Raw genomic sequence first — 23,904 nt, 5'->3', positions numbered from 1 at the left:
CTTAGTTATGCTGCTATAGACTTAGACTGCTGGGGGGTTCCCATGATGCACTGAGTGTTTCTTTCTGTTTTTGCTCTGTATGCACCACTCTGCATTTAATCATTAGTGACTGATCTCTGCTCCCCTCCACAGCATGTCTTTTTCCTGGTTCTCTCCCTCAGCCCCAACCAGTCCCAGCAGAAGACTGCCCCTCGCTGAGCCTGGTTCTGCTGGAGGTTTCTTCCTGTTAAAAGGGAGTTTTTCCTTCCCACTGTCGCCAAGTGCTTGCTCACAGGGGGTCGTTTTGACCGTTGGGGTTTTTACGTAATTATTGTATGGCCTTGCCTTACAATATAAAGCGCCTTGGGGCAACTCTTTGTTGTGATTTGGCACTATATAAATTGATTGACTATTGACCATATACTGGGTTTGTGCGGGAATTCAAACAAGTGTTTGATCACCCCAATAGAGGCGAGACCACTTCGAACGTGCTGCTGTCGATGAGACAGGGGCGTCGGAGCGCAGCCGAATATGCAGTCGACTTCCGCATTGTGGCAGCGAGGTCCGGCTGGAATAATGTTGCGCTCCGCGCCGCCTTCGTAAGCGGACTGTCCCCGGTCCTGAAGGAGCATTTGCTGGCGAAGGACGAGCCGCAGGATTTCGATGGGCTTATTGATCTCGTTATACGACTAGACAACCGACTAGAAGAACATCGCCGGCAGCGAGGTGAGGGGCGTGGCCGGGCACGAGCCGTCCCTCTTCCTTCCGGGTCTGAACGGATGTCGTCGTCCCCCCGCTCCACTGCCAGAGTCCTCCATGAGGCAACAGCTCCCCCTGCTGACGAAGCTATGGACACGAGCAGGGCTAAAGTAAAATCAGAAGACAGACAACGGAGGCTGGCCCGTGGGGAGTGTTTTTTCTGCGGCTCGAGTGAGCACATACAGAGAAATTGCCCCAAACGGTCAAACTACAATGCCCGCCCTTAGAGACTGGGCTAAGGGTGGGCCATAACACTCACGAGGGGAAAATCCGCAAATCCGCACGAATCCCAGTTACGATCCTAAGCGGGGATCTTACCCTTCATGCCCCAGCACTGGTGGACATGGGGTCGTCACCGTCACCATTGTCGGTGCGGGCACTAGATGGCACCCTATTTCCACTAATAACACATCAGACACAGCCAGTGACAATGGTTGTGTCTGGAAATCACAGGGAGGAGATAGCGTTTTATGTAACACCTTCTACCTCCCAAGTGATTCTGGGTTTTCCATGGATGTGTAAACACAATCCCTGGATTGATTGGCCATCTGGGGTTGTTACGCAGTGGAGCAAAACCTGCCACCGGGAGTGTTTAGGATTCTCGGTTCCACCCGGTGTGACAGCTAAGGAGGAGTTTTTAGTCCCCCCCAATCTGGCGGCGGTACCAGCTGAGTACCATGATCTTGCTGACGTCTTCAGCAAAGATCTGGCGCTCACGTTGCCCCCGCACCATCTGTACGATTGTGCCATTAATTTTGATACGCTGAGTACCCGTCCAGCAGGCTGTACAACCTCTCACGTCCGGAACACGAATCAATGGAGACCTACATCCGGGACTCGTTAGCTGCCGGGTTGATCCGGAACTCCACCTCCCCGATGGGTGCTGGTTTCTTTTTCGTGGGCAAGAAGGACGGCGGACTCCGTCCATGCATTGATTACAGAGGGTTGAACGAGATCACGGTTCGCAACTGATACCCGTTACCCCTACTGGATTCAGTGTTCACGCCCCTGCATGGAGCCAAAATTTTCACTAAGTTGGATCTTAGAAACGCATATCACCTGGTTCGGATCCAGAAGGGAGACGAGTGGAAGATGGCGTTTAACACCTCATTAGGTCATTTTGAATACCTGGTCATGCCGTTCGGTCTCACCAATGCGCCCGCGACGTTCCAAGCCTTGGTTAATGACGTCTTGCGGGACTTCCTGCATTGGTTCGTCTTCGTGTATCTGGACGATATTCTCATCTTCTCCCCGGATCCTGAGACCCATGTCAAGCATGTACGTCACGTCCTTCAGCGGTTGTTGGAGAACTGGCTGTTTGTGAAGGGCGAGAAGTGTGAATTCCACCGCACTTCTTTGTCCTTCCTGGGGTTTATAATCTCCTCCAACTCTGTCGCCCCTGATCCGGCCAAGGTTGCGGCGGTGAGAGATTGGCCCCAACCAACAAGCCGTAGGAAGCTGCAACAGTTCCTCGGTTTTGCAAACTTCTATCGGAGGTTCATTAAGGGCTACAGTCAGGTTGTTGGCCCCCTGACAGCCCTGACCTCCACTAAAGTCCCCTTTCACCTGGTCGGATCAGTGCGAAGCCGCGTTCAAGGAGTTGAAACATCGGTTCTCGACTGCACCAGTTCTGGTGCAGCCTAACCCTGATCGCCAGTTTATTGTCGAAGTGGATGCCTCTGACTCAGGGATAGGGGCTGTGCTGTCCCAGAGTGAGGAGTCCGATAAGGTACTCCATCCTTGTGCCTACTATTCGCGCAGGTTGACCCCGGCTGAAAGGAACTATGATGCTGGCAATCGGGAACGTCTGGCGGTGAAAGAGGCTCTTGAGGGGTGGAGACACATTCTGGAGGGAGCCATGGTTCCCTTCATGGTTTTCACGGACCGTCGGAACCTGGAGTACATCCGGACCGCCAAGCGTCTGAACTCCAGACAAACCCGTTGGTCACTTTTCTTTGGTCGGTTTGACTTCCAGATCACATATCGCCCTGGGACTAAGAACCAACGTTCCGATGCACTGTCCCGGGTGCATGAAGAGGAAGTCAGGCCAGAGCTGTTGGATCCACCGGACACAATCATCCCCGAGTCCACTGTCGTCGCAACCCTCACCTGGGACATGGAGAAGACTGTCCAGGAGGCCCTGACACGACACCCGGACCCCGGAGATGGACCTAAAAACAGGCTGTACATCCCACCAGAGGCCAGGGCTGCGGTCCTATACTTCTGTCACGGTTCGAAGCTCGCCTGTCACCCAGGGGTGCGTAAAACCGTGGCAGTGGTCCGGCAGCGCTTCTGGTGGGCGTCGATGGAAACCGACATCCAGGAGTACGTCCAGGCCTGCACCACCTGTGCCAGGGGCAAGGCTGATCATAAAAAGGCCCAAGGACTCCTCCAGCCGCTGCCGGTGCCTCGTCGCCCCTGGTCCCACATAGGCCTGGACTTCGTCACGGGTCTCCCTGCGTCCCAGGGTATGACGACCATCCTGACGATAGTGGACCGGTTCTCCAAGGCGGCCCACTTCGTGGCCCTCCCGAAGCTCCCGACGGCCCAGGAGACTGCAGACCTCCTGGTCCACCATGTCGTGCATCTGCATGGTATCCCCACGAACGTAGTCTCGGATCGCGGTCCCCAGTTCTCCTCGCAAGTCTGGAGGAGTTTCTGTAGGGAACTGGGGGCCACCGTGAGCCTCTCGTCCGGGTACCACCCTCAAACCAATGGACAGGCGGAGCGGACGAACCAAGACCTGGAGCAGACTCTGCGGTGTGTCACCTCCGCACACCCGACAGACTGGAATCAACACCTGGCCTGGATCGAGTACGCCCATAACAGTCAGGTCTCATCTGCCACCGGCCTCTCCCCCTTTGAGGCGTGTTTGGTGTACCAGCCCCTGTTGTTTCCAGCCGTGGGGGGAGAGGTTGAGGTCCCCTCAGTCCAGGCCCACCTCAGGAGATGCCGTCGGGTATGGCGCACTGTCTGCTCTGCCCTTCTGACAGCCCGGACAAGGGCCAAGGACCATGCAGACCGCCGGCGTTCCCTGGCCCTTGCATACCAGCCCGGGCAGGAGGTTTGGCTGTCAACTAAGGACATCCCTCTGCAGGTGGACTCCCATAAACTGAAGGACAGATACATCGGACCTTTTCCTATCATCAAAGTCTTCAATCCACAGTGAAGCTGGCAGCCGCAGCTTCACTGCGGATTCATCCAGTCTTTCACGTGTCCCGGATTAAACTGTATCACACCTCCTCCCTCTGCACTCCTGGACCTGCACCGCCTCCTGCCCGGATCATTGATGGTGAGCCTGCATGGACCGTCCGCAGGCTTCTGGACGTCCGTCGATGGGGCCGGGGGTTCCAGTATCTGGTGGACTGGGAGGGGTACGGACCCGAAGAACACTCCTGGGTGAAGAGGAGCTTCATTCTGGACCCGGCCATCCTGACCGACTTCTACGCCCGACACCCCAACAAGCCTGGTCGGGCGCCAGGAGGCGCCCGTTGAGGGGGGGGGTCCTGTTGTGTGGGCCGCCGAAGAGGAAGTACTGCTGGCCAACACCAGAGGGCGCTCTGCCTGTAGACGGGCTTCAGGCACCAGAGGGTGCAGTTCGCCGCCAGGAGCTACAGGCGCCCTGACAGCTGTCACTCATCATCTCATCTAGTCATCCATAAAAGCCGGGAGAAGACACCACACCCTTGCCGAGACATCTTCTGAGGTACTCAGGTAAAACTCTCAGCCGTCTTGTGTCTTATTCACCTAAGCTTATTGTCGCAACGTACTTTGCTGCTAAGCTCGAAAAGCTGTAATCTATATTCTGAGTTGCAGACGTATCTCAGTACACTTGCAGCTGGTCAGGAGGAGTTGGCGTTCCCGCTCGTCAGCTGTTAAGTGTGATTTGGGATCTGCATGACTGTGGATATTGTGAGAGTGGGAGGTGGTGTTTTTCTCCCTTATTCATCTGAACTCTGCTGACTGTTTACTGGGTGTGTGCACACACCCACCCTTGACTGTTTCTGCTTCCTGCCAGCAGTACCCGATCTGACAGCTGGAGACGGTGGCCACCTGGGGACTCTGGACTTGGCGGCTCCGGTGTGCTCCAGATCCGTTGGCGGTGGAAGTCGTGTGGGTCCCGACTCCTATCTGGACAGGTGTCACCTATCCTCGAGCCTGTCCACACGACACCAACTGTATAAATTGACTTTAGTATTGAATTGTATCTGTATCCGTTGTGCACATTTCACAACATTAAAAGTGTTACTCTTTATTTCCATTGACCGTTCATTTACGCCCCCTGTTGTGGGTCCGTGTCATTACACTTTCACACAACACACACAAATATATATATATACGAGGTCTGTGATGAAAAAAGCGGTCCTTTTTATTTTTTTCAAAAAATAAATGGATTTGATTCATATGTTTTTACATCAGACATGCTTGAACCCTCGTGCACATGCGTGAGTTTTTTCACGCGTGTCGGTGATGTCATTCGCCTGTGGGCAGGCCTTGAGTGAGGAGTGCTCCACCCCGCCCGTCGGAATCTCTTTGTCTGAATAGCCGCTGCGGACGGCGCGCATTGCTTTATCAACATTTTTTCTGGACCTGTGAGGAATATCCGAGTGGACACTATTCGAGAAATTAAGCTGGTTTTCGGTGAAAAGTTTAACGGCTGATGAGAGATTATGGGGTGTTTCTGTGGCTGTAAGGACTTCCCACAGAGCAGGAGGTTGTGCAGCGCTTCCAGGCGCTGTCGTCGGCCTGTTTCGACCTGAAAACATCCTAATTTAAGGCTTAATTCACCCAGGACGTCGTGAGAGAACAGAGAAGATTCAGAAGAGGCCGGCATGAGGACTTTATGCGGACATTCCACTGTTTAAGGACATTTTTTAATGAAAGACGTGCGCGCAAATTCGCCGAGTCGTTTCCGTGACGACTTGGCGAATCTGTGTGCGCCGCGACAGGAAAAACACCTCCATGTTGAAAACCATTTGTAAAATTCAGGCGGCTTTTGATGGCTTTCAACAAGTGAGTAACTGAGAAATTGTTTACCAACTTGGGCATGTTCCAACTCGCCCGTTAAGGTTTCCAACGGAGGTGTTTTTCCTGTTGCGACCCCCCGTGGTCGGGTCTGGCCCGACATGCGACTCTGCCCGCACGTTCTTTCATTACAAAATGTCCGTTAACAATGAAATGTCTGAATAAACTCCTCATGCCGACTTCTTTTGAAAGTTCTCTGTTCTCTGAGGACTTACTGGATCAACAGAGCCTGAAATGTGGAAGTTTTCAACTTGAAACGGCGAGACGCTGCTGCCTCGAAGCGCAGATCGCAGTCAGGCGCCGTGGGCCGTCCTTACAGCGACACTCCCAGACCAAAATCTCTCATCAGCCGTTAAAGTTTTTACCGAAAACCAGCTGAATTTATCGAATGGTGTCCACTCAGTTGTGCCTTACAGTTTTTGAAAAAATTTTTATCAAACAAAGCAGCAGTCTCTGAGCCATTCCTAAACAATGAAAAAAATCGACGAGCGGGTGGACGACTCCTCACTCAAAGACTGCCCACAGGCGAATGACGTAACCGACAGGCGTGAAAAAACTCTCGCATGCCCACAAGGGTTCAAGCATGTCTGATGTAATCACACGTGATTCAAATCCATATGGTTTATGAAAAAAATAATAAGGTCCTTTACTTTTATCACAGACCTCGTATATATATATATATATATATATATAGAGAGAGAGAGAGAGAGAGAGAGGAGAGAGAGAGAGAGAGAGGAGGAGAGAGAGAGGAGAGAGAGAGAGAGAGAGAGAGAGCCCAGAATTGCACCCTGTTTCTTTTTTGTGATTTTAAAATTACCAACTATTTTGTCTTGGTTTGGGTGGAATCTTGCAATGACTGTTGAGACTGTTTGGTCCAAGGCGGATACACCTGTTGTATCCTTGTTTTTTTTGGGGGGGGGGGGGAAGTAGGTTGCATTGAAATGAGAGAGCCTCGTTGCGCCACTGTGACACATGCAGTCTCAGAATGCAGCCTCTGTAGGATGCGCCCCCTGAATTGAGACTACAGATCCAAAACAACAGGCTGACCTGCTGTACATGTTTCTTGCAGCGCCCTCTGCTGTCAGAGAGCATGACCACACTTCAGAACATCAGCTTGTTTCTTTTCCTTTTTTTTTAAATAATATTTACATATGTAACACATAGATGAAGAAGAAGATGATGGATTTATTTGAATATGTGTATTGCACACAAGACAAGACAAAACACTGTCATTACTACATAAAGAAAGTACAAATTCAAAAAGGAATGGGAAGAAGTATAGACTTATTAGTCCCATCCCTTTACTCTGAACTTACAATACAACTTATATCATCATTTGGTTCCTGGGTTACAGTGTTGTTCCTGCTTCTACAATTTATATATTTCAAAAGCTTCAAGCTACTTATAACAATTTATACTCACTTATTTGGAAACATTTCTTGTTGCTTTCACAATTTCAGTCAACTTTTCTATAATTTACACATAAGAAATTCCAACATTCATTTGCATCATTTAATAAGACAAGTGCAACGGAGTTTCTTCTATTGCTCAACTCTCAAAAATGTATTAGTTCTAAGTTGCTTCGCTGTATCGTGACAAAATCACCTCTTTAAACTTCTTTTTAAACCTTCTCATGTCTGGACACCCTCTCAGCTCTTCACTGATTGAGTTCCAGAGCTTCACACCACAGACCGAGACACAAACTCTTTCTGGTAGTGAGAGCTCTGGCATGTTTAAATTTTAGTGCACCTCTCAGATTGTATCCCCCTTCTCTCTCCATAAACTGTTTTTGAACATTATCAGGCAAACACTTATTTTTGCTTTATAAATTATAATTACAGTTAAGTATTCTACCAAATCCCAGTTGTTTTAGTATTTTAGATTAAAGAAACAGGTGATTTGTGTGGCTCCTGAAGCTGACATTATGCATAATCCTAATGGCTCTTTTTTGAAGACATACCAAGGGCTGTAAAGTCGTTTTATAGTTGTTCCCCCACACTTCAGCACAGTAACTTAAATAGGGTAAAACCAATGAACAATACAATAGATTAAATTATTTTTTTTTAATCAAGCACATATCTTGCTTTAGTTAACACAATGATGCTTCTTGCAAGTTTCGATTGCACATATTTGATGTGTGCTTTCCAAGAAAGCTTTTCATCGACCAATACTCCTAAGAACTTTTTTCTTTAACCCACTCTATATTGCAGCCATCTAACACAACCTTTATCTTCTTATTACCAAATATCATCATAGTTGTTTTGCTTAAATTTAGAGATAATTTGTTCTTGTTAAACCAAGTTTGTAATTTTTTAATTTTTGATGCAACATTCTTCAATAAATTTTGTAAATTACCATCTGATTAAAAAAAATATTTGTGTCATCTGCAAACAACACTAGCTTCAATAATTTAGATACACTACACAAGTCATAGATGTACAAGATGAAAAATCTTGGTCCTGATACTGACCCCTGTGGGATACCACAGGGAATGTCCAGACATGAGGAGCAATTCTCACCCAGCTTCACCAACTGTTGCCTGTTTCTTAAATAGCTTCCAACCCACCGTGAAGCCACACCTCTAATACAAGTACCATACCTCTGTAATTTGTATATTAAAATTTGATGATCAATAGTGTCAAATGCTTTTGTTAGATTGATAAATATCCCAACTGCATATTTTTTATTATCTAGAAAATTAGTTATATCCTCTATAGTGTTAATTAAAGCAAGTGAGGTTGATCTTTTGGCTCTAAAGCCGTATTGACTCTCTGAGAGTACATAAAATATACACTGAACAACAACATAAAGGCAACACTTTTATTTTGCCCCCATTTTTCATGAGCTGAACTCAAAGATCTAAAACACTTTCTATGTCCACAAAAGAACTTTTTCGCTCAAATATTGTTCACAAATCTGTTAGTGAGCACTTCTCCTTTGCTGAGATAATCCATCCCACCACCTCACAGCTGTTACATATCAACACGCTGATTAGACAGCATGATGTCACTGTATTTTTATGGTCATTTAATTTTTCTTGTGCTGTAACTTTATTCCTGTTCTAATATTCCAATGATCTTTCAGATGATGTATATATTTGTGTTTTAGCTCATGTCTGCATTGTAGAACTAATTAAAATATTTACAGCATCTTCACACAAAACATTTCAAACCCCGATAAATTAAAACTTTTTTTTTTATTACTTTAATTATTTTTAATTACTGTTACTTGTTGCAGTTTCTCACTTTCTGATGTGACTGACTGAAAACTATTTGGAAACTTGTACATCTGTATGTGTTTGAGTTCATGTGTGTATTATGTTAAATATAGTTATTCTTGTTCATGTGTCCATCCTCTGTTGTGTCTCAAGAAAACTACCCGTCAAAGTGATTATTTATTAAGGATTTATTGTCAGCCAGGAGCTCGGTCACTCAGGAGGAGCTCGGACTCAAGCCGCTGCTCCTCCACGTCGAAAGGAGTCAGTTGAGGTGGCTCGGGCATCTTTTCCAGATGCCCCCTGGACGCCTCACTGGAGAGGTGTTCTGGGCACGTCCCATTGGGAGGAGGCCCCGGGGAAGACCCAGGACATGCTGGAGGGACTACATCTCTCGGCTGGCTTGGGAACGCCTTGGGGTTCCCCCGGAGGAGCTGTGGGAGGTGTGTGTGGATCGGGAGGTCTGGGCGGCTTTGCTTGAGCTGCTGCCCCCGCGACCCGACTCCGGATAAAGCGGAAGAAAATGGATGGATGGATGGATGGATGGATATATTGTCAAGTCATCAAAATGTGTTAATAATTGTGTGATGTGTAATTAATTCCTGTATTTTTGTTCTTATTGGTATCATTATTTCACAGTAAAGTCTGTTAACGTTCTTGCTCAATAACTTTGAACATCCTATTAAACGGTCTGGTTCATTTGAGCATGTTTTAATCTCAGGGCTAATCATGATCGGGATTTTTCACAAGAGTGCACATTTGGAAATATTTCATAACCTGAGTATAAGTCACCGAGCTTTGCTGAGTCATTTCAAATCAGAGCTGAAAGCAGCAGTGTTCTATAATCATTTCCACAGCTTAAATACAGCCTTCCTCCATCAGTCTGTGTCTGGTGGAGGCGAGCCCGGCCCGGCCCGGCCCACCACGGGCCTCAGGGCGGCTCCGTTGTGGGTATCGCAGTGGTGAAGGCTGGACAGCTGAGGCCGCGCCAAGAAGCTGTGCCTCTCTTTGAGTGCTGCACTTCAGATGGGTGCAGCCATAAAAGAAAGAGAGGAAAAAAAAGGACAAAAATATCCAGAAAGTTGGTTCTATAATTGGCTGAGTGAGCACGGTCCAATCGAAGCCACCAGTGAAACTCTACACTTTGCCTCTGACAGATCCTCCCACTCTGTAGCGTTCACTCATCCACAAGGTTTTGAGGATCACCTCAGTTTTTCAAACACCGCTCCACCCTGAAGTGTCACCCTGGATTCTAAAACCGTCCCGTCTCGGTCTGTGGAGCCCTGAAGACAGAACATTCTGGATTATTATCAGCAGCTAATGATGCTGCCGTGGTGCTGATTCAGGGGGAGAGCTGGAGGCAGAAAGTGAGACACCTCCAAGTGACAGGACCAGGTAAGAGCAAAAAAAAAAAAAAAAAGAAAAGAAAAAAAAAACAGCATGGGGTCACTTCTCTGCTTCAACTAGAACTTCTTGTTGCTTTGCAGTTTGGAGCTTCTGTCTCAGGCAGTTCAGACGCTCTATCAGAAAATCAAAACAATAATGGACCCGCTTTCTTTTTAGGGGGGTTAAGATGCTGTTTCTGGTTTTTCCATTTGGGGAATGATAAACGGTGCTTCTGTTAGAGACATCTACCTCGCAGTCCCTGGTCTACCATCGAGACAGGAAGTGGAAATGGGCCTGATGGTGCAGACCCAAGGTGTGGAAGAAATCAGGCCTCAGGTTCACATAATGAGAGAAACAAAGCACCTTGTTTTTAGTTTCACCTTATTTTGTGAAAAAACCTCCTAAAGGTGGTTTAATAATAATAATAAAAACATCAAAACACCAAAATGTTTCAAAATATCCAAAATATGAAAAGTTGGAGAAAGGACATTCAGATCATGAATGCAGATCTTGTTGAGCTGCAATTTTATTTGGGGTTTTGCTGAAATTAATGGCACAGATTGTAAATTTAGACTAATTGGGGGAAATTAAGGTGACTTAATGCCCCTTTTTTAAACTTAATAGCTCCACTGAAGGAGCAGAAATAGCTCAATCAGATAAGACTGCAGCCTGCAGTCTACATTAAGTGATGTTCTGTGTATTTCAGACCAACTCCCATTCAACAATTTGCTATTTTCCTCTAAAACAGTGGCGGATCTAGATGGGGGCAGGGATTGGGGGGTGCAAGCCCCAGATTTAACCTGTTCCCAAAGGTTTCTTCGTATACTGTGGCTGTGGTTGGAGAAACTACATTGCGCAACTTCGGTCTGTTGTGTCACCAATTACATAGCATCAAGGAGAATGATTTTTTTAAAAAGGAAAATGTGAAATTTCATCTCCAGTTTGCCAGAAGACACATGGGAGGACTTGAGCCTTGCTGTGATTAGCAATCCTGCCTGCCAGCATGAAGGTTTGGTGTTCAAAACCCACCAATGAGGATTCTTCTTGTACATCTGGAGTCGTGTCTGGAAGGTCTTCTAGCACAAACCCTGTGCCAAATCATAGCAAGAGCCAACAGAAAGATATGTAGCAGCAGTGCTCAGAGTGAACCTGATCCCAGCGTAGCTCAGATGTGACGTAGAGCAGGTCTGGTATGCTCATCGTGGAGACTGCTTGGGAACACCAGGAGCTGTGAGCGTGTTCACCTCATGTAGACCTGGAATTGCATCACGAAGAGTAAAAATGGTGCTAAAACCCTATGTTGATTTGAGCTAATTTCACTCTAGTGACTTGGAGAAGCTGAAAAAAATACATCAATAAAAGCTTACTTTCAACCAAGCATACAGCTGGGCGATTCCATAAAATCCTCTTCTCCTATTGGCTGTCAAAAGTATTTGCCTTGTTTGAACCAGAGATGGTCTCTGCCCTGGACAAACCCTCTATGATGTCACCAGCAGGTTTTTTTGATGAACAAGTTTGAAGCTCAAATTGGGCATTATCAAAAGTTGTCAAATGTTGTGGCCATGGACAACTCCACCTAACTCCCAGCCAGCCCGCAAATGGGTAAACAGGTTGACCATGGGCATGACTGGCTTGGCAATTACTGCTGTACACATCTTGGCTAAAGCTAACAGGTTAATATTGGTTTTGGTGTTTTATTAATGCATATTTTTGTGGACTGGGTGGTAGCTTTTATAACAAGTGGTTTGGGGTGCAGGTGCTAAAAATTATGACCAGCTGATTGTCTCAGTAACTGGAGAGTAACTGGACATAACCTCATCAAGCTATCAATTCCTGCTAATTAGTCCTAAAAGTGCTAATGTACAAATTCAGTAATACTAAAATTTTACTGAATGGAATTAAGGGAACACATACTTCTTAGATGGTACGTTAATATATTTAACGGCACAACCATCTCAGGTATTTGTAATAAAATGCTCAGAAAAGTATAACATGCTCTAGTTAGCAGCAACTAGCATTCACTGCCTGCTACCTTTGCCAGCAGGTGGCTGCCTGGACCTGTCAGCACGAGTTGTCAGTCAAAACGACCACACCTGTAATTTTTCAAAACTTTATGGCTTAAGGAATTGTGACAGACTGGTGTCCTGTCCAGGGTGAACCACACCACAAACCCTATGACTGCTGGGATAGCTCCCCCACCCCCACCCCCCATGACCCTTATTTTGAGTTAAGCAGGCTTAGAAAATGACTTAATTAGAAAATTCAAAGTTTGGACTAACAAAAACCCAAACAAATTAATTCAATGTATAGATCCCAAATAAAATTCTAAAATTTAAAATTATTATTTAAAATTTTAGATTAAATTGGATTTTCTATTTTAAACTGATTAATTATGTAAAAATTCATTCATGTACAGTTGTCATGAACCACAAAGTCATTGTTTGTACGAGACTGTAAACATGTTTATTTCTGCTATTGTAGATTGGACATTGTAATATGGGCAACACAGAATAATTGGAAAAAAAAAAAAAAACCTGCCAGATTTGGCACTTCCAGGTTGGCTTCATTTTTCACCTCCTGAGGTTGCTGATTCTGGTTTTGATGATGCGACATTAAGGACTTAGTTGAGCCCAGTGGAGTAAATTGTAGTACCTGATAGTTAACCTACACACTGGAGGATGTACTCTCGCCAAAGGGTTGTGGATCAAATCCTTTTGACGCATGGTCTGTGACTCTGGAAGGCAAAATTGCACTCAAGCAAGACTCCAAATCTCCGAGTGTAATGTTAATCTGTGTCGAGTCTTTGTTGTGAGATTAGTACGTTCAGTTTGAAACCACATGGCGGTGGTGCTCACGTGTCATCTGCTTTAAAACGCTTTAAAATCCCCTTTAAAACGTGCCCGCTGAGTCTGTGAGCACAGAGCTAGGGTTTGATGAATTTACACAGTCAAGAAATGCAAAAGACATATCAGAGCGAAGAGTGTATGTCTGAAACATGGATGGCTTTCCCAGTCATCCCTAAACCAGATGTTCCCCGTGACCCCCTGTGACCTCCCGAGGCGATGGTCTCGTGTTATGGCTGCTGTCAGTGACACATCGGCTCCAACGGCCGCCATCACAACCGCAAGAGGTGTAAGAATAGTTCAGTGTTTATAAGTCAAGTTTCCGTCCACTCAGAGGTGGCGGATCCACAGGAAACTGAACGATACCTGCACCATAGTACTCTAAAACCTTTAAAGGTGTCATTGTGGTGAAATGATGCACTGCAACATCAGCAAACTGAACACTTGTTTTTTTCTCCTCCTGGCTGGTGGATGAAGACGCTAAAAAAGAAAGAAAAACATGTTTGTCAATCAGGTTCAAGACTCTCTGGTGCATCTGATTTTCTGTTCAGTTCCTGCTGAACAAAAAATTTACAGAGCCGTCAATGATCTTAAATAATATCTCTGCACCAGACGTCTGGTGCAGAGATATTATTTAAGATACACAAAACAACACAGTACTGAATTTAGAGAAATTCAATTCATAGCATTCAAATATTCTTTAGCTACACTTTGATTTAAATATGCAGGAATATGGAGATGTGGGTATTATTGTTCTACTTCTTATATAAAGCATATGTGTATATTTTTTAGTTATTTATTGAGCCCAGTGTGTTATAACCCCCTGTAGCATCATGCGAGCAGAATGTTCTAATCGTCCCTGTGTGTATTTGTGTGTTTGAACAAATAGCTAAAAGAAATGACTGGACATATTTTCACCTAACCTGGTTTGTATATTACGATTATGATTAACTTATGGTTAAAGGTCAAAGTCAAGGACAAGTGAAAGTGTATCTCAAAAACACTTTTAACCATAATATCTCCAATAAAAGTGGACAGATTTGATCAAAAGTTCATACTGATGAGTCAAATATTTGTACAGTTCAGTTTAACGCTATATACGAGGTCTATTAGAAAAGTATCCTAACCCTAACCTTATTATTTTTTTCAAAAACCATATGGATTTGAATCACGTGTGATTACATCAGACATGCTTGAACCCTCGTGGGCATGCAAGAGTTTTTTCACGCCTGTCGGTTACGTCATTCGCCTGTGGGCAGTCTGAGTGAGGAGTTGCCCACCCTCTCGTCGATTTTTTCATTGTTTAGGAATGGCTCAGAGACTGCTGCTTTGTTTGATCAAAATTTTTTCAAAACTGTAAGGCACAACTGAGTGGACACCATTCGATAAATTCAGCTGGTTTTCGGTAAAAATTTTAACAGCTGATGAGAGATTTTGGTCTGGTAGTGTCACCGTAAGGACGGCCCACGGCGCCTGATGGCGATCTGCACTTCGAGGCGGCAGCGTCTCGCCGTTTCAAGTTGAAAACTTTCACATTTCAGGCTCTGTTGACCCAGTAAGTCGTCAGAGAACAGAGAACTTTCAGAAGAAGTCGGCATGAGGAGTTTATTTGGACATTTTGTAATGAAAGAACGTGCGGGCAGAGTCGCATGTCGGGCCGCGGTGGGTCGCGACAGGAAAAACACCTCTGTTGGAAACCTTAACGGACAAGTTGGAACATGCCCAAGCTGTTAAACAATTTCTCAGTTACTCACTTGTTGAAAGCCATCAAAAGCCGCCTGAATTTTACAAATGGTTTTCAACACGGAGGTGTTTTTCCTGTTGCGGCGCACACAGATTCGCCGAGTCGTTTCCGTGACGACTCGGCGAATTTGCGCGCACGTCTTTCATTAAAAAATGTCCTTAAACAGTGGAATGTCCACATAAAGTCCTCATGCCGGCCTCTTCTGAATCTTCTCTGTTCTCTCACGACGTCCTGGGTGAATTAAGCCTTAAATTAGGATGTTTTCAGCTCGAAACAGGCCGACAACGGCGCCTGGAAGCGCTGCACGACGTCCCGCTCTGTGGGAAGTCCTTACAGCGACAGAAACACCCCATAATCTCTCATCAGCCATTAAACTTTTCACCGAAAACCAACTTAATTTCTCGAATAGTGTCCACTCGGATATTCCTCACAGGTCCAGAAAAATGTTGATAAAGCAACGCGCGCCGTCCGCAGCGGCTATTCAGACAAAGAGATTCCAACGGGCGGGGTGGAGCACTCCTCACTCAAGGCCTGCCCACAGGCGAATGACGTCACCGACACGCATGAAAAAACTCACGCATGCGCACGAGGGTTCAAGCTTGTCTGACGTAAAAACATATGAATCAAATCCATTTATTTTTTTGAAAAAAATAAAAGGATTGCTTTTTTCATCACAGACCTCGTATAGTTTAGTATTATTCATAATAATACTAACTTATACTTAGTGTGCAGACTCTGATGCCTTTTATTGTCATTTTTGTGAAGCACTTTGTAGGCAGGTGAAAGTTCTCTATAAGTAAATAAATTGCTGTTATTAATATTATTATTATTATTATTATATCCATACACTACATCCAATTTAATGTTTCAGCTGAAGACAACACACAAAATATAAACTTAGAATTTTATATACTTAGAATTTTAGTTTAGTGTTTTTTCTTTTTCAGTTCATCAATCTCCCCCCCCCACCCCCCCACTCAGCCTTTAAAGTACAAAACTCTTGAAAAAAGAAAACCAATAATAAATAAAAGTAAATTAAACTTTGCAGGTATATGGAGACATATATGGCAGCATGACTGCAGTTTCAGATATTAACAAATTAACAAACAAAAATTGCAAAAACACAAGTCAATACAATCCCGTTTTAAAATGAAAAAAAAAGCAAAAAAAACAAAACAATAAATGATATCATCTTGTGAGTCTCTAAAGGAAAAAGATATACAATAATGATAATCTGATTAAAATATAGTTAACTTTGACACTATAGATTTATAGGAAAAGTGAGCTGCTGCACCCGTCTGCCACCTGCTGGACATGTCTGGTTTTACTGCAGGGAATAACGTTATCACGGCACGCATGATGGAAATTTGGAGCAGGTGTGATTGTAGCTACAGTACCAGTCGTTCAGTTTCAACACACACCAACAAGCCCGCCCCACATCACTGGACGGCACGTGGCTAGCAGCAACTCTTATTTAAAGTGACAGACACAGAAACACATCTGTAATTGGGGCCTTTAAAAAAAAAATTATCACCTTCATGTCCATCAAGACTTTTGCATTTAAGACATCTGGTGACCTACAATAGGTTGCTGAAAGGCATAAAATGACCCCTTTAAATGCATTTGTTTTGCAATACAAATTGAAAGAAATAAAAATACTGTGGGACCACAAAGTTATTTGAAGGACTTGAACTGTTTTTAACCTTTGACCCACTGATCTTTGCAGACTGGACAGCTTGATGGTGGTAATTTGCTGAACACACCCACAAAAAAGAAAAGAAAAAGAGGCTGAAATGGGATTACAGCTGGGACTCAGGATCATCGTCGTCTTGGTCATTTTGGCCTTGACTCTTTCTGGAGAGAGAGTAGATGCACAGAGAGCAGGTAGGACGAAGCCTTTGGGACAGTCTGATCTCGTAGTACTTTCACGATGAGTAACTTTAGTAATCCTGCTGTACCCACACGTTATAGGGTGTAAAAATGTCCACTATGACTTGGCTTTTATCCTGGATACGTCGTCCAGTGTCGGAAAGGAGAACTTTGGGAAGATTCGGCAGTGGGTGGCCAACCTGGTGGAGTCTTTCGACGTCTCCCCTGACAAGACGAGAGTTGCCGTGGTTCGCTACAGTGACAGACCCACCACTGAGTTCAACCTGGGGAGGTACACAACTCTGGAAGATGTGAAGAGAGCCGCCCATAACATCCGCTACCTCGGTGGAAACACAATGACTGGGGATGCCATCAACTACACCACCAACAACATCTTCACGGAGCAGAACGGGGCGAGGCCCACGGCCAGAGGCTTCCAGAGAGTAGCCATCCTTCTCACGGATGGAAGAAGTCAGGATTATGTTCTGGAGCCCTCAAATACGGCTGCCAAAGCGGGTATCAGGATGTTCGCTGTCGGCATCGGGGAGGCGCTAAAGGTGGAACTGGAGGAGATCGCGGCCGAGCCAAAGAATGCCCACGTTTTCCACGTGACGGACTTTAACGCCATTGACAAGATCAGGGGCAGGCTGAGGAGGAGACTGTGCGAGAGTAAGTCAGAAACCGGTCCCAGTGCCGGTACTCCACTCACAGTGCATGACAGCAGCCTCACTTTGAAACGTGCACCTCACCCAAAACATGCACTCAGTCACATTAGACTCTTATTTTAACCTTTAACCACACGCAGAGACAAACGGCCTGCACCACAAAACCCCACCCCGACCACAAGGACCTGCTCCACATGCAGGCCGCACCATCACACGGCATCCTCTGAACTCATCCTGACACGTGAGGGGGCTGGTGCAGAAATTGGCTTGTAAATGACAGATTTCAAAGCAGGACATTTCTGTGGTCCAGCTGCCTTTTGGACTGCTGCTTCTGTGCAAACATGTTTCGGAGCAGAATGCCTGTCTTATTCTGAAACTGAATGAGCTTTGGCAAAATATTGCAACAAAATCTTGGAAGATAATGAAACAGGATTTTACATGACCAAGTACCAAGTACACTTTAACTAACAATGTATTTTGTCATTGCAGAGGAAGTCTGCAGGGAAAAGTATCTGAGCATGTGTGGTTTGGTGGGTGGGTGGGGGGGACTTTGCATTTGCAGCAGCACTTGGAACTCTGACCTAAATTTAGCCAGGAAAAGGATGCCTTTAAGTCTTTGCTGCAAACATCAAATAGAACAAGAATGCCCACTTGCACGCCAAACATCCCCCGCTGCTACTTTGTACCAAAGCATTCAACCTAACCCCAACCAGTCCTGTTAAATGAAGCAAACGCGGAAATGGCAAATTTTGCAATTCTTGAATGGCAGTCCGCTTGAGGCTAGCTCAAAAAGGGAGTCACTTCACATAGAAGCCTAATTGAGTGGATAAATAAACATGTTTTGGCCCTAGTACAAAACACGGGTTTGGTATCTACAGCTTCATGATAACAGTGCATGTTTTTTTATAACACAAAAGCTGAAGATATTTTAATCCACAAAGTTATGAATAATTAGCAACAGGGTCATTCTGAGTTGCAGCCATGTGCCGGTGAGCTGCGTCCAGAGGAAGTGGTTGGCTTTAATGGCCTATTGGAAGAAGAAAAATTTGCAGTTCCATGACTGGCCACTTGGGGCTGGCTCCGTAAAGGGAACACATTCCCATAGGAGTCCATGTTAAAATGTTAAATGTAATGGTCACTTTGAGTGACAGCGGTTCAGCCGGGCATCTCCACCTCTCAGAATGTCCGACCGTAGCTTAGAGTTGACGGCAGTAGCTGCTAGCTGTTGTGGACAGCTGTTTCGATTTTATTTGGATTATTTTATTACAAACACGTGGAATAAACTGGCTTGTTGTGGTGAAAAATCCTAACAGATCGTCTAATATCTCTCTGCTGTGGTATTCACGCTTAGTGAAATTCTCATGGCATTTGGTGTTGTACACTATGACATTAGCACATTTAGCAGCTATTGGTAGCCTGATCTGTTAAACCTCGTTAATGGTTTATATGGATGATTACTGAGAAAATAAGCGGCTCACAACTTATAATGCCCACACCAAAGGACAACCACTGCACAGTCCCCAGAAATATGATTTAATAAAGCCTGAACCGAGGTGAGCCTGTTAGCTTAACTGGTCTGGACTCAAACAGAGGGACACACACACACACACACACACACACACACACACACACACACACACACACACACACACACACACACACACACACACACACACACACACACACACACACACACACACACACACACACAGTTAGTATATAGATGTTACAGCATAAAACCAGAAGGAAGTGTTACTTTTTTTTGTCAAAGGCAAAACTACACTGGATTTCTTCAGCTGCAAAGTCACTGAACTTTGACATTCTTTTCATAGATTTTTCACGCCGACCCTTCCATTCGAGCAGACCAAAGGTGATAACATATGTTGAGGAGCTAAATTCAGAGCCGAATGCAACGGACAACTAAAAAAACCAAACAAACACACACACACACACACCTGTCACGGGTCTACGTTTAGGGGGACATCAGGGCGACCCTGCGACCGACCCCGGGATTCACACATCTCAGACTCATGTCACATCTTTATTTTGTGATCTCTGACCTCACCATAGGGCTCTAAGTATATCATTGGTCAGAACAACTGGTCCACTGAGCGATGGAAGCTATTTTCACCAAGAAAATTATAGCTGTAACGCTTCAAGTGGGTCGGCAGCAGCCGCTCCACTGTCCACGTGAAAACGTCTTTTCCCCTTTAATCTACAGGTTTAAAAACAGAGGCTTTGTTTATTCTGCGCCACAATGATGATCCAGACGCGCGCAGCCACAATTCCAGTGGAAAAATCCTATTATTAAATAATAGGATTTAGAAATTAAAACACAAACGCTGAATATGTTGGAGATGTTCGTTTTGAGAAGGACAGATTTTGCTTTGCTTCCTTTTTAGCTCTCACTTGGATCCCAAAATTATGGCTTTAATGCCACAAGTACAGGCAGTAGCTCAGCTAACTAGTGTGCTATGTCACTTTTGGTTTATAAGCAGTATAATCCAAGAGTTCCTTCAGGATTTAAAGTCCTGCTCCCATCAGCAGGACTTTAAGACAGACAAGAACATGCTCCTGCAGGTCAACTTTGACACAAACAAGCATGAAAGCAAGCAGCTAGAAGAAGCCAAGTAAGAGTTCCGAGCACACACTGCATTATGGGATACAAGAGAGACAAAGACGCCGTTACAACATGGCGTCTGCTTGCACGTTACATGATTTCTGTCACTGGAAACGGGACAAACTTGTTAAATATTTGATTGATCGAAATATCCCAGTGGTTGGAAAGACAAATTAGTTAATTCATTCACTCATTTTTAACTGCGTATCCAGGTCTGCATCATGGTGGCAGCAGAACAAGCAGCTCATCCCTCACTTCCCTGTCCTCGGCCAAGTCCTCTCCATCATGTCCTGGTTCTTCCCTGGGGCCTCCTCCCGGTTGGACGTGCCTGGAAGACATCCCTATAGGGAGATGACTGGGATGCATCCTCACCGGGTTCCCGAACCACCTTAACTGCCTCCTTTAGATGCAAAGAAGCAGCGACTCTACTGAGAGTTTGCTTATGAGATGAGATATACTTTATTGATCTCACAGTGGAGAAATTGTGTTTACACTCCAGTTACCTCAATCAATCAATTCAATCAATCAATTTTATTTATATAGCACCAAATCACAACAAACAGTTGCCCCAAGGCACTTTATATTGTAAGGCAAGGCCATACAATAATTACGGAAAAACCCCAACGGTCAAAACGACCCCCTGTGAGCAAGCACTTGGCGACAGTGGGAAGGAAAAACTCCCTTTTAAACAGGAAGAAACCTCCAGCAGAACCAGGCTCAGGGAGGGGCAGTCTTCTGCTGGGACTGGTTGGGGCTGAGGGAGAGAACCAGGAAAAAGACATGCTGTGGAGGGGAGCAGAGATCAATCACTAATGATTAAATGCAGAGTGGTGCATACAGAGCAAAAAGAGAAAGAAACAGTGCATCATGGGAACCCCCCAGCAGTCTAAGTCTATAGCAGCATAACTAAGGGATGGTTCAGGGTCACCTGATCCAGCCCTAACTATAAGCTTTAGCAAAAAGGAAAGTTTTAAGCCTAATCTTAAAAGTAGAGAGGGTGTCTGTCTCCCTGATCTGAATTGGGAGCTGGTTCCACAGGAGAGGAGCCTGAAAGCTGAAGGCTCTGCCTCCCATTCTACTCTTACAAACCCTAGGAACTACAAGTAAGCCTGCAGTCTGAGAGCGAAGCGCTCTATTGGGGTGATATGGTACTATGAGGTCCATAAGATAAGATGGGACCTGATTATTCAAAACCTTATAAGTAAGAAGAAGAATTTTAAATTCTATTCTAGAATTAACAGGAAGCCAATGAAGAGAGGCCAGCCTCAGACAGCAATTAGTCTACAGTTATTACTTGTTTATTGTAATAATGGCACACATCAGAATTAAAGGCAGCACATACACATTTGACATTGTTTATGTGCACTAAATTTGAAGAAGTCCGTTATCCGAATTGAGGTAAGTGGGTGAAGGTCTTGCAGCAACCCTGAGTTGCGCCACCATCAGCTTGGGGGAGGGGACACAGGGACCTGCTGCAGCTAAAACCACACCGCCCCCACAGAAGGGAAGGGATGACGTGAGCAGAAGCCGGAGTGAGGGGTGTGTGATGGGGGGTAGGAGGGGGAGTGGAGCATGCTTCAGTCCTGTGAAACAGCTTATTGTCTTTGTGAGTTGAGATAAGAAACAGCCAAATGTTCACCAAGGCCAAAGACATTCCTCTGGAGGAAAACAGCAGGGCAATTTGTCCTTCAGGCTGATAAGTCTGCTGTGTTGGTTTGAGCAGTGAAAAACACTTTTTACAGCTTCACTTGAACAACCAAATCCCAATTATGAATTAAGAATATTCCCCGGCCTCCGAAATCTTCATCATCATCTTCATCTTCATCTGCAAGGCGCGCATTAGCTCCAAGATGTCATCCAATTTTTGTAAAATTGTTGCTGCTGCTGCCTTACAACAAGAAGGTCATGGGATCACTCCCCACCTGTGGTCTTTCTGTGTGGAGTTTGCATGTTCTCATGGGTTCCTGAAGGATTCTCCAGCTTCCTCCCACATCCAGAACATGTAGGTTAGGTGGATGAGGAACTTTAATTTGACTATATTTGTCTGTCTGTGTGTGGCCCTGCAACAGACTGGCATCTGGTCAAAGGTGTACTCTGCCTCTTGCCCCATGGCTGCTGGGATAGACTCCAGCCCCCATGACCCTTAATTACGAGGAAAACATTCACACCAGCACACACTCATAGCATCAATTTTAGAGCCACCAGTTCTTCTAACCTGCATGTCTTTGGATGTGGAAAGAAGCCGGAGATCATGGGGAGAACATGCAAACTCCACACAGAAAGGATCAAGGGGAAGTAAACCCAGGACCTTCCTCCTGTGAGAGAACAGTGCTAACCACTAAGCCACCGTGACGCCAAATTTATTGTTTGGGCTTTTTTCCTTGTACTTGTGTAACGGCAGAATTGTTCAGCTTTATTGAGTCATGTTTGTTTTAGTCAAATAAAGTAAAAATTCCTAATAAATGTTTAAACAGTTTGCCACAGGCAATGTGTTGATATATCAGTCTGAAACAAACAAACAATCTCAAAACAATGTCCCACAGGTCCTTCACCAAACTCAGTATCGCCTCCCAGTGGCTGCTTCTTGTATGACACTTTAATAGATCAAACATGATTATTTGATCCAGAGTGAGAAGTATCACATCCTGTCCTTCTCGAACTAAACCACCCGTATCTTCTCCCCTCAGATGTTCTGTGTCCAAACATGAAGGTCCAGCCTGACCGCTTTAAGCCCAACAGCACCAGTTCTGGTCTTCAAGAGGTTCCAGGTACGTGCACAGATCTGGCAACACATCTGCAGGATCAAGTTTTTATTTTTCAGAACATGTTCAAAACTTCACCTGTGTTTTTATACGTGGTCAAATAAAAGTTCTACATCAGTGACATCAATTTTAAGGCAAAATCATGCAAATGCTGATACAAGCACCATATTTTGCACAGTGATTCCCAAAGTAGTTCTTACCAAAATCTGGTCGATTAATCACTTGAAAATCCAGATGGCTGTCATTTTCCAAAATGGCTGCCAAAATGACCTACCCCCCCCCCCCCACACCCCCAAACTACTTTTTGTGTATAAATCTTCCGATCACAGTGGATCTGTTTTACAGCATGAATGAAATCCAAAAGTTGTAGGTTTTTAGGCATGTTGGATTTAATTTTTCATGTTCCAACAACAACAACATGGTTCTGCAGATATAAAAAATAACAACACAATATATTCAACACCTTTTCATCGACCAACATGCAGAAGATTCAAGACATGAACGCTTTAAAAACATGCTGCATGGAAACCATGAATACTAAATGTACTAAATGCAATAAACTTCACTAATTTGGCACATAAGCAAAATAAGACTTAATAAATGCAATAAATAGCAAATAACATGTAATATATAACAAAATAGAATTTGACATAAATATAATTTTAATCTATCAAATAGGAGCATTTTCAACAGGTCATTTTGGTGGCCATGTTGGAAAATGGCCGCCATCTTGGATTTTTACGTGGCCAGTTGACCAGATATTCTAAGTAATATCATAAGAATCACACTGCAGAATTTGGTGCAGTTTTTGCATAATCTGCTCCACTACTCTGCTACATTGTTTTGCTAATTTTCAGTTTTGAATAAAAACTGTACTACGTGATGCTCTCTGGACGATCGAGTCCCAAAGTGTAGATTTGTAAAGCTGAAAACATTTTCCCAACCTTTCAGGGATGAGACTTGGTTCACTTCATTCTGGAACATAATTAAAATCAAGTTGCTGCTGTATGAAACCATGCAGTTATTTTTAAAATTTTA

General features: G+C 44.8%; 1 protein-coding gene across 1 annotated transcript in view; it reads left to right on the top strand.

Moving 5' to 3' along the window:
- Positions 1–16,743: 16,743 nt before the first annotated feature.
- Positions 16,744–23,904, top strand: part of col22a1 (collagen, type XXII, alpha 1) — a 100,580-nt gene continuing 93,419 nt past the window's right edge. Inside the window, 3 exon segments of the mRNA XM_034160422.1 lie at positions 16,744–16,834; positions 16,922–17,488; positions 22,792–22,872. Of these exon segments, the coding sequence (XP_034016313.1) occupies positions 16,744–16,834; positions 16,922–17,488; positions 22,792–22,872 (739 nt within the window).

This window comes from Thalassophryne amazonica, chromosome 20, assembly GCF_902500255.1.
Source record: "Thalassophryne amazonica chromosome 20, fThaAma1.1, whole genome shotgun sequence".
Taxonomy (NCBI): Eukaryota; Metazoa; Chordata; class Actinopteri; order Batrachoidiformes; family Batrachoididae; genus Thalassophryne; species Thalassophryne amazonica.
Note: the sequence above shows the minus strand (reverse complement) of the source record. Positions and strands in the feature narration are given on the sequence as shown.